Here is a 12615-nt window from a genome sequence, read left to right as displayed (position 1 = left end):
CTCAACTGTGGAGTAGACTTACAGATGAACTGACTCCTGTGTGTCTGGAACTCGACATTAGTCCCGTGTAATGGACCTTCCCCCAGGACATGGAACCCCACAATTTGAATCATCTCAAGGAAATTCCTCCACGTCTATCAAAACAGCACAGAGGTGTTTCCTGTGTGGGTGGCTGCTACGTTTTACCCCTCAGTGGGAAATATGCCAGTGAAGTGCACTCTATAAACAGGTCCTCCCCTTTTCCATTGTGCACCTGGGGGTAGCGAGTGCAGCCTGCAGCAGCCCCAAGTAATCACAATTTAAGTAAGTAGATGGTGTGCCAAGCCACATGTAGTTTTTGTGGCCTGGATGAAACTATTTCTCACATTTATGTTGAGTACTTCAGTTTGCAGCTCCTCTTGCATTTTTGAATGGGCAGTTTCTCAATTTCTGGTTGGGCACTTCAGCTCCATCTTCCCGAACTATAGGCACCCTATGTGGGAGGATCTGCCCAAAGTTATAGTCCAGGCAGCAGTCTGTGGAGGAGGTCGTTGTGTCTGACTGTCTGCACCTCTTTCCTAGCTCCGTCTGTGTTTGACCATCCATGGAGAGAGAACATATGGTATTCACCGGCACAATATAAACCAGTTGGATATTTCAGGGCTGGGGTGCTTCTTCACCACAGTTAATATTCCCTTATATAAAAGTGTCCATTGACTGTTAGTTTGTAGTTTTGTTACAGTGCCCCATCGGGGACTGTTTAAACCAAATTTGTAAATGAAAGTTTAAGAGTAGAAGCTTGCCTCACTGCCTGGCCAATATATCAAAGATACAATGAATTGCTACCATTGTTGAGATGTCACTGGACATCTTGTACAATCAATATAGAACTTAGAACATGACAGCGCAGTACAGGCCCTTCAGCTCTTGCTGTTGTGCTGACCTATGAAACCAATCTGAAGCCCATCTAACCTGCACTACTCCATTTTCATCCATTTGTTTATCCAATGCGCATTTAAATGCCCTTAAGGTTGGTGAATCTACTACAGTTGCAGGCAGAGCATTCCACACCTCTACTACTCTCTGAGTAAATAAACTACCTCTGACATCTGTCCTATATCTATCACCCCTCAATTTAAAGCAATGTCGCCTCGTGCTAGTCATCACCATCCGAGGACAAAGGCTCTCACAGTCCACCCTCTGATTATCTTATATGTCTCAATTAAATCACCTATCAACTTTCTTTTATGAAAATAATCTCAAGTCCCTCAGCCTTTCTTCATAAGACCTTCCATCCATACTAGGCAACATCCTAGTAAATCTCCTCTGCACCCTTTCCAAAGCTTCCACATTCTTCCTATAATGTGGTGACCAGACTGTATACAATACTCAGTGGGACTGCATCAGAGTTTTGTACAGCTGCAACATGACCTCATGGTTCTGAAACTCAATCCCTCTACAAATAAAAGCTAACACACCGTGTGCCTTCTTAACAACCCTATCAACTTGGGTGGAAACCTCAGGGATTAGGTACATGGACACTGAGATCACTCTGCTCATCCACACCGCAAAGAATCTTACGAATAGCCCAGTACTTTTTATTCTTGTTGCTCCTTCTAAAGTGAATCACCTCACACTTTTCTGCATTAAACTTCATTTGCCACCTCTCAGCCCAGTTCTGTAGCTTATCTATGTCCTTTTGCAACCTACAACCATCATCAGCACTATCCACAACTTCACTGACCTTAGGATCCATCCACAAATTTACGAACCAATCCTTCTACACTCTCATCCAGGTCATTTATAAAAAATGACAAATAGCAGTGGCCCCAAAACAGTCATACACCACTAGTAACTGAATACTAGGATGAGCATTTCCCATTAACCACTGCACGGCAGTTTATCAAAGGCCTTCTGGAAGTCCGGATAGATAACATCCATTGCCTCTCCTTGGTCTAACCTGCTTGGGAAACATTTTCCCAATTAATTACAAACTAGCAACGTAATTCCCCATGGATCCCCTCGCTTTTATTTGGTTCAAGCATGCCCTTGCCCACTCCTCAAGCTGACCGACAACTGAGTATTTTTTTGCATCCCCACAATCACTGAACTGTGAATCTTATGTTCTCCCACCTTTCAAAACTCTGATACTATGTCAGATCCAGAGAATTTGCATCTGTACCTCAAACAAAAGTTTGTGTTTTTCTTGAAGCCAACTTTACAAGCATTCAGGCAAAACTTACACAAAATCAACTATGATGGGTTGCACATTGTGTAAGGATGGCTGAAACACATCTCCTCTGCCATATTCTGTATCTCAACTCTCATTTGGCCAACATTCTTGATGGGGGGAAGGTAACATATAAAAACACACCAAAGACATACTGAATCACGACTTCAATCATAGCAGCATTGACATTAATGACTGTGTGGTGCTTTCTACCAATAGTTCAAATAGCTAACTACTTGCTCGTTAAGCTGCATCTGAGAACAAATACCTTAAATAATAAAGCAGGGCAGCAGCAGAGAAGAAAGCAAATCTAAAAAAGTCATCTCACATTCAAAACATTAATCCTATCTCTCTCCTCACTGATGCTGCCGGACATGCTGAGTTTCTCCAGTACTTTTTTAAAAATTTCAGATCAAAAGTAGTTTGATTTAAATCTTGCACTCTGCTTGATTGTTCATTGTAACTGTCTGATTGATATTGGTTCACTTATCAATTCTACAACGGGCTACTGATAGCCTGGAGAATATCAGCAGTCACTGCAGATTCAGAGTTGAAGATTTTAGATTAGTTTAGATTGGATTCCCTACAGTGTGGAAACAGGCCCTTTGACCCAATCAGTCCACACCGACCCTCCGAAGACTAACCCACCCAGTCCCATTTCCCTCTGACTAATGCAGCTAACACTATGGGCAATTTAGCATGGCCAATTCACCTGACCCACACATCTTTGGACTGTGGGAGGAAACCAGAGCACCTGGAGGAAACCCACGCAGACGCAGGGACAATGTGCAAACTCCACACAGACAGTCACCCAAGGCTGGAATCAAACCTGGGACCCTGGTGCTGTGAGACAGCAGTGCTAATCACTGCATCACCGAAGAAAGACTCCTTCCTGTGAACAATAAGAATTTTGTTCATTTAAACTTGGTTTTATGGATGGCCATGATGGCATTTAAAAAAGGATTTCTCTGATTTTGTCTTCTTGCCACTGACTTTCATCTTGTCAAAGTTTCTTTACGGTTCAGCTGTGAGCTATTGGAGCTATCTTCTTGACAAATGGACTTGGATTGTTCTGCCAACAAAGTAATTGTTCTTTTTGTATTCCGGGAAGCCACATATGTCTGTATTACTTTGATCAAACCAATCCTGGTGACAATAATGTTCAAGTCTCGTGTTCTCGGCGCAGGGGTCCATACAATTGACTTAATCCCATTGTTCTGAAAGTAAATTAGGTGTGTGAAAAATAGCAGTGAGCAGCTTTTAGAATTCCTACTTTCGGGCTAAAACTTTCTTGCAATGTTTTATGGTGGTGGAAGTTCATTACCAATGAGCCATGCCAATAATTTGGCCAGAAGCCATCAGTCCCTGCAAAGATCATTTGATATTGACTTCATTTACATCTATCACTGAACCAATGACATAAGCCAGAAGATGCTAACAATTTGATCTGGAAATCTCCACGTTTTTATATCGATCCTTGGGGATGTCACACATTTTGTTTTAGCAGTAGAGAACCATTTCCATTGACTTTTTCCTCCAATAGTTCCTCTCCAGATATTGGATGACAGCTACTGGAGCAAATAATTTCTTCTTTTGATATAACAATGAGGACTTCAAGATCAGCATAGAACTTTTCTTCTTGGCAATGGCATAAGCATTGATGACAATGGCATATTAATTATGGCTGAGCTCGATATGTCATGTTACAAGCCTTTCATTTATAGCATTGGGGAGTTCTAGCAGCGCAGCCAAGATCCTAGCTCAGTGACAAAATCAATGTCTGAATGCAGTGGTGTCTATCAGTCTTGTTTCATGACAGCATATGGAGTGAATCAAACTGGTTGAAGACTGACATCTATGGTGCAGGAGATCTAAAGAGGATGAACGACAATGAAAGATGGATTGTCTACTCCTATTTCTGGTTGCAAATATTCAATCTATTTTCTTACGCTGCTGTGCTGCACTGCACATCTTTGAAGATGGAATTTTTGTCAAGCCTCATTTTCCTTTTGTTAATAGTTTACTTGTCTACTACCATTCACAACTGAAAGTGTCCAGATGCAGAATTTAGATCTGATTCATTGGTTTCAGGATTGCTTAGTCCTACCTATTGCATACTGTCTGCTGTTTAGTGTGCAACTTATCCTGTGTTATAACTCTGCTGGTTTAAAACCTGATTTTTAGGTGCTCCTTGATTTTTAAACTAGGTCTGATCTCTTCAAAAATGTCTTTTAATAAAAAAGTCATGGACTGAATTAAGAAGGGTTTCAAAACCGGTGTTCTTCTAGGATTGCTAAGTTTTAAATGTCGCAAACATCTTTTAAACAGCTGCTTAAACAAACAGTAATTGAAGTTTGCAGACAGACTGGCGCTGAGGGGCTCGGTTTTCAGATGGAGCTTCGGTTGGTAACAACAATTTGATCAGTCTATCGCCTATTGATCAATTATCAATGACAAAAACCTTAGGATGGTTCTCAAGTAAATGAACATCTTGGGGCTAGGAATGAGATATCTGGATACTGCTCAGGAGCTGTTCCTGTTATCTGCAGTAAGCCACTTTGAACGAAAGGAAACCTAGTTTACCATTCCAACAGTTACTGCAAGTTATAACATTTAATTGACAAGTCAAAGATCTTTCATAAGTGAATCAGCCACTCTCTGCTCCTTGTAAACTAATAGAAGTATTTAGAAAAGGATGAGAAGAAACATTCTGATCACAAAAAATATGTAAACAAAGATGACTGAACCACAGTCCTAGTTTTCCCTCAATATAATGGAATTTGATTTATTCAATTACATTAATGGCTCTCATGTTATCCCTGACAAATAACTCTAGAGATTCAGAATTCTGGTCACTAACCCAAATGTAGTAGAGTAGAATTTGCAGGTGTACGTTCTAAATTATAAAGACAAGGTTATTTAAAATGCTTAGCCTTCATCATGCAAAACCATTTTGCTTTCTCGAACCTCAGGAATAGCAGGATGTGTATCCTTCAATGCACCTAACCAACATAAGGAGGAACAGTAATCTTGTGGTAGTCATTAGCCTAGTAATCCAGAGGCTAATGCTCAGTGGACATAGTTTGAAATTCTACCATGGCAATTTAATGACTAAATCTGGAACTGAAAGAAGACTTAATAAAGAGTGACCATGAAAATTATTATTGATCATCATAAAAACCTATTTGGTTCAGTGATGTTCTTTAGGGAAGGAAATCTGTCCTCCTTACCTGGTCTGGTCAAGTAACTCCAGACCCACAGTAACATGGTTGACCCTTTGACTGTTCTCTGAAAGAGCCTAGTAAGCCACTCAGCTCAAGGGCAATTAGGAATAAGAAACAAAGTTGGACTTGCCAGAATCCTATGAAAGAATAAAGAATGAAAAATATGGTAGACCTCTAAAACTTATTTTTTTAAAGTGTATGCAATTTTTTTCTTAAAATCAGGTCAGACATGTTATGACAGTTTTGTGGTAAATGGCACTTGAACCTGGACCTTCTGGTCCAGAGGTAGGAGCACTACCACTGTTCTAGAAGACCTCTTTACCTATAAACCATTTACATGTTTTAATGTTTTGGCATACCTGCATCATCTCTTCCCATATATTTATTTGCACTAAAATCTTGATTCTGCCATACAGCTCTACCTTAAAATCCTTCATTTGATGAATATATGGTTCTTGAATGCCCATTTGCTAAGTCAGAAAAATAGTCTGAATTATATGTACATAACTGGAAATTGGATATTTGCCACAATGTAGCACTCACCTTCAAAATAATTGTGTATTTGATTGAATCCCAGTAGTTGTCAACGATAATTCAGTAATGTTAATTCCACTAACCTGGAAATAAGATTCATTTACTCGGCTACTCAAGAATTGCACATGCTGTTTTTCGAGAAGAATGATATCGGTGTCAAATTTCTACTTCTATCAGCGAATTTATAATTTGAAAAAAGCCAAAAAATGTCTTTAGCCAACAATCTTATTTGTACATTGAGTATTATGTGGAAATATGTTATTCAGAATTCCACTTATACCTTCCCTTTTGCGGATAGCCTTCAATGCCATAATCACTTGCATGCCCAGGGAAAAAAATAATTCAGGAATTTCCATTGAAACTGGAAATCTTGCAGATGACAATACACCGAGCTTGAGCTATAATCTATCATCACTCAAAAAGTAAGCTTACAACGTCTATCTATGCCGTACTGCACTGTCCTACAGCATTGTAAATGCATGCTCAGTTCAGTACTCTGCAGTTCTCAATTCTAATTTTGTTTCCTCATTACAAATCACTTACTTTTGCTTTCTCTGGCTCATTAATTAAAAATGAACTTCACTCATTGAAGCACACCTTCTGGGATTTCCCTCTTCAACAGTGAAGTGCTCATGCACGTCAGGCCAACAGAGTAGCCTTGTTACTGAAAATTTTAAAAGCAAACCAAAACACATTTTTCTACGAATAGTAGCTTTTGAAGTTTTTTTTCCTGAATTTACAGTTTTACATATGAAAGTTACATATTTCTATGAAAAAGTATACCATCTTAACTACATCTTATCAACACAAACATTTAGCCTTTGCAGTACATAATTGTCCTTCCAACTCAAATACAACAGTAGAGGCAATTTGAAAGGTCTGGTAGAAAAGCAATACAATATTCCAGCTATTTGCAATTGGAATGAAGACATAACATCTATGCAACAATGCTGACATATATTGAAAGATACTATTTACATGACAGATGCACTCTGTCGTTCAACATAACCCTTTGAGGATGTGGAAGCATTGCTAGATTAAATAAACAACTACTAAATATTCAGGTCTACATTTATTGGGAGAATATTGTAAATTGATATGTTACCGTTGCATACATCCATCTACAATTTTGTCCAGGATTGAAAATTTACAGAAAACGTAGAACAAAAAAATGGGTTATTCAGAAGTGCTATCCAATACTCAGAGGATTATGTTTGATGTGAATTTTGATGTTAATTTAAATGAAGTAACATCCAATTGAATTTTTTAGTTTGTGAATTACCTTGCAATCACAATGATGAAGTCATATTTCAAATTCAATTGTATTCTTATATCAAACAGATGGTACTTGCAATGCTCATGAGGATGGACATGCAACCTGAGGAATAAATATTCAGCTGGGAAAAAAGAGGAGCCAAATCAAGAATAGGTTCACTGCTATACTGCAGTATGCATTCTACAGCACAAAGTCAAGAGTTTCAAGCTTAGTAATTTACAGAATGCAAGCTTTGTTTTCATTTTAGATTATTAAATCTGATGAAATACTGTAATATCAAATGTTTATTATGCAGCAAACCGTAAGCACTGACTTTTTCCTTTAGAAATGGTGAAGGGTCAATACCATCTTTTTTTTTAAGTTACGTAAGTAATTTCTTGTTAATAGGTACATTAAAACATTCAAATCAAAGCTGCGCATCAAAACACTTTCAATTCAGTATTTATTAAAACAATAGACAAAATAAATCTGGGTTTAGAGAATAAATCTCACTGGTGATCGGTTGTCACTGACTTTCTTTCTGGAGTATGAAATATTCATAACTCAAAAGGTACACCTAAGTTGACAGTAAACAAAAATAAAAAAAACACAGGAACTCACCAACATCAGTGAGATTCTCTTTATTCTGTGGGGGGCAAGGTTCCTGTTTAAATTCACCATCTGCAGCATTATGGGCTATTTCGTTCTAGTCCCATGAAAGACTTTTTTCCAAATACAGAAATGTTTCCTAAGGGATTGGCTTAGAATATTAATGCAACATTTGTTACGATGTTTTGACACATTTCCAATGTTTATGATAAATGGTATGCATCACAGCATTGAACTATTTTAATAAAACAACTTTACACTGCCTTTTTGATCCATTAGATGGTGCTGTATATGAAGTTCTTAGCTTAGTTGATCAATTTTAAAATGTAAGATCAACAAGCAATCATGCAAATATTTAAATTTGTCAATATCTTACAATTTGCAAAAAGTTTGATGCACTAGCGTTTTAAAAAATTAATAGAATGTGACTTGACTTCAATTTTTAGGAACCCTCCATTTTTAATTAGCACATAAAATATTGATTTTAAAAACGAACACTCTGTCCAGGTATACCTGAAATTTTTAATCACTACAAAACGGGAATTTAGTTTTAAGCACAACTAGGATTGCAAAGATTTGTTGGTCAAAACTCATTGCCCAAATAATGTTTTGGGTTTATTCATGAATACTAAATTGATTCCTCAATTTAAGCATTTTAAAAGAAACTATGAGTGATGGCAGGGGTTCTTGCATAAAATTAAATACACATCTATTAATTTTTATTTAAACACTTCAACCAAATGAACAGTGATATTGGTGGCATCTTTGGTTTTCATATACAGCATAAATTTATTTTTTAAAAAAGACCTCACAATAAAACAAAAAGCTCAACCAGAAAAAATGGTTCAACTTTAAATGTAGTGCACATTTTACAATCTTGTTTCCCTTACTGCACAGACTAAAAGAGCTCTCCCAAGAAAAACAGCAGCATCATGTCATGTAAACAGTTCACAATAAAACAATATTAACATCCCAATATGAATACATTTGCATTGTGTTCATACATTGTTAGAAGCTTCTCACAGTCTCTCATTTACTGTATGTCCATTCCCAGAATTATTATATGGTAAAACTGGTCTTTATAGTCATCTATTCAATAGCCAAAAGGATGGTCCCAGAATAGGAATGGTTATTTAATCATCTTTCGGGATTCAAAGATTAAAGGATAGGTTTGCTCCACTGCAGTTGCAACACACTGTATGCTGGGTGCTAAGGTAGAGAACGGGAAAAAATACACAAAATTATATATCACACTTAACTGGTTTATTCTACAGTATAAAATTAATAATCTTAAATTAAACTCTTACATATATTAATTCAAGTTTCGCTAATTTTTGACATACTGTAGAACTTTCCTCAATTTGAACTAGTTATAAGCTTAAGTTTCACTGCACACTCCCTTGGGTGCAGCAATATAGTCACTCTCAAAAATAGTAAGTGTCTTAGATCTAAAGATGTTTAAATACTACACAATGCAACATGCAAATATGCAATAATGAAACTCTAGTATGCAACAGAACTTGACCAACACATCTTTCAAACATGCTCTACTTATAGCTCAGAAATAAAGCAATTAGCTGGAGATAAGCATATATTATTTCTTGAGTTGCTTGATTTTACAAGTGATCATGAGATGGCAACAATGGTTGTAATTGGAAATACTTAATTTCAATGAAACTTGTTTTTATTTACTAAGACTAAATATCAATGATGCTATATTTTCCCATATCTATGGAAAATTGGTAAAACAAAAAAACTTAAACCTTTAATTTTTTTTGGATTGAATTAGATGGCAGTGTAGACCTGATTCCAAAACCAAGAGGCAATAAAATTGGTGAATTAACTAACTAAATGTCAACTGGGATACACTATGAATGAACAGAGGGCACTAATTCTTGAACTGTTTTGAAAAGAATATAGCGGGTTTGGAGAGGATTTGTAGCTCAGATTGCAGTTCTCGATGTAGGTTTGCATGCTGAGCTGAAAGGATCATTTTCAGACGTTCCATCACCATATGCGATAACATCATCAGTGAGCCTCCGGTGAAGAACTGGTGTTATGGCCTGCTTTCTACTTATGTGTTTAGGTTTTCTTGGGTTGGTAATGTCATCTCCTGTTCTTTTTCTCGATTTCTCATAAATAGAAAGTGGGCCATAACACCAGTGCTTTACCGGAAGCTCACTGATGTTATCGAATATGATGACGAAATGTCTGAAAACAAACCTTCCAGCTCAGCGAACAAACTTAAATTCTGAAAAGAACATGTTTTGAAATCAGCATTTAACAAGCTTGATGAGAGAGGATGCAATGCTAGATTCAATTTTAGGAAACAAAGCTGGACAGGTGAATGAAGTGGCAGTGAGTGACCAGTTTTGGAGCTAGCGACCATAATACAGTTAGATTTAGCATAATTGTGAAAAAGACAAAGATAAAACAGGTGTAAAGAAGTGTAAAGTTCACCTTCATCAAATTTAGGAAAAATGATCTGGCAAAATGGACTGGTTACAGTCACCTGAAGGTCATTGGCAAAATCATGCGAGGCATTCAAAAGTGAAATTCTGAGGCAGTGTAGACATGTCTCCACCAAGATAAAGGCTGGTACTGCCAAATCTGGTGTCCCCTGGTTATCCAGAGGTATACAGGGCAAGACAACGCAAGAAAATTGAGCTTAAGACAACCCCAAAAAAGTACACTTAAGGAAACTTGGAAAATGGAAAGCATAGGAGTGATGTGGAAAGTTATGGGAAAATACTGGCCTGGAAATTTAAGGAAATTTCAAAGATATTTTATCAGCTTATTCAGAGTATGATGATGATCATGGAAAGAAACCAATACAGAAATTGCTGTTAAGGCTCAGCAGGTCTGGCAGCATCTGTGGATAGAAGTCAGAGTTAACATTTTGGGTGAAATGACACTTCCTCAGAATTGTTGAGGAAAGGTCACTGGACCCAAAACATTAACTCTGATTTCTCTCGACAGATGCTGCCAGACCTGTTGAGCTTTTCCAGCAATTTCTGTTTTTGTTTCTAATTTATAGCATCTGTAGTTCTTTCGGTTTTGATTAAGAAAAGTTATCAGAGATGTACATGGCAACCTGTGTGTGTGGATGTAGACGATGTGATCAATGTTCTAAATTAGAATACTTTTCTCTGTCCTCAGAACGGAGATGCTGCATACATCCAAATTAAAGAGGAGTAGTGTGAAATATTCGATAAAATAAGCATAATGACAAGGGAAGTACTGGATGGGCTGGCATATTGACAGTTGGATAAATCACCAGGGCCAGACAATTTGCATCCTAAATCGTAAAAGGGGTCAGCAAGGAATAGGAGACACTCTGTGAAATGGTTGCAGATCTTGGGGGTGTGGGGATTGATGAAAGTAGTGCCATGGTTGTTGGTGACATGGAGTTTAGTAAGGCAGTTGACATGGTCCCACAGGGTGCACTCTTTAAAAAAAACGCCCAAGAAATACAGGGAAGTGTGGAGAGTTGAATCCAAACTTGCTAAAGTTTCAGGTTGATATTTCCTGTTTTTGACTGGAAACTGATTGCCAGTGGTATTCCACAGGCCTCAGTATTAGGTACCTTCCTGTTTATTAACGATTTAGACCTAAATGTGGCAGACAAGTTGAGAAAATTTGGAGACAACACTAAAATTGCCTGGATAGTTGGTATGGAGAAGAAAGCTGTCGAATGTTGAAGATGGCTCAAGTATTATTGGTTTGGTTAAGTGGGCAGAAAAGTGACAAATGGAATCCAATCTGAAAAACTGCAAGGTTATGCTTTTCAGGAGAAATACACAATAAATGGGAGGGTATTAAGAGGGGTAGAGGAAGAGAGATGTGGAGTGTATGCCCACAGGTTCCTGAAGGGGGCAGGATAGATAGGTAAGGTGGTAAAGAAAATAGAAGGGATTGTTTTCTTAATTGGCCAAAGTATTGAATGCAAATGCACGAGTGTGATACCAGAGCTATACAAGACTTTTGTTAGACCACAAGTGGAGTTACCGCATTACAGGAAAATCTTAATTGCTCTAGACAGTACACAGGACACTGTCAGAAATATTGCCTGAGCTTCAAAAATTGCAGATATGAGGAAAGATTTCATAGAATCCCTACAGTGTGGAAGCAGGCCATTCAGCCCAACAAGGTGACACTGATGCGCTGAAGACTGACCCATCTTATTTCTGTAATCTTGCATTGCTCACGTCTAACACATATCCCTGGAAACTACAGGGTAATTTAGCACGGCCAATCCATCTAACCTGTACATCTTTGGACTTGATACAGTAGGGTTGCTTTACATTGAATAGAGGAGGCTGAGAATTGAATGATGGAGCAGGTGGGAGAGGCAAAATTACCTACTTGTATCTCTTCTAGCCTTGTTCCAAATTTTTAAGTGGCAATACTAATTTGAAGCGTGCCCCATATATGCTCACAGTGAAATGATATCTGCAAAGGCACTAACTTTAAACAAATCTCTCATTTATAGACCATATTATTAATGTCAAATTTAATATATGCAATTACAATATGAAAACTAAGTAATGCTATTGTTAATTTAGTTGATCTACTTTCTCCATAACGATGATCCTGTTTTACAACCAGGTATTTAAAATCTTTTCCCCCCCTCACTTTCGAACCAACAAATCAATGCCACACTTCAAATGAGTACTTGATCCCCTCAGAGAATAGTGTATTTCGAGTTGATATACAATTATTATTAGGACAAGTTATATTATGCCATCCATAAGTAAAACAGAGCAGTAGGAATAGTCAACATT

At 37.6% G+C, this 12615-nt stretch overlaps 1 protein-coding gene across 6 annotated transcripts in view; it reads right to left on the bottom strand.

Moving 5' to 3' along the window:
- Positions 1-6673: 6673 nt before the first annotated feature.
- Positions 6674-12615, bottom strand: part of tbpl1 (TBP-like 1) — a 48772-nt gene continuing 42830 nt past the window's right edge. For all 6 annotated transcript variants that reach the window (XM_072553828.1, XM_072553867.1, XM_072553837.1 and 3 more), the window contains one exon: positions 6674-9040. In XM_072553828.1, the coding sequence (XP_072409929.1) occupies positions 8961-9040 (80 nt within the window). In that variant the 3' untranslated portion in view covers positions 6674-8960. The remainder of the gene's footprint in view (positions 9041-12615) is intronic.

The sequence above is a fragment of the Chiloscyllium punctatum genome, chromosome 3 (genome assembly GCF_047496795.1).
Source record: "Chiloscyllium punctatum isolate Juve2018m chromosome 3, sChiPun1.3, whole genome shotgun sequence".
NCBI lineage: Eukaryota > Metazoa > Chordata > Chondrichthyes > Orectolobiformes > Hemiscylliidae > Chiloscyllium > Chiloscyllium punctatum.
This window is presented reverse-complemented; position numbering and strand designations above follow the sequence as displayed.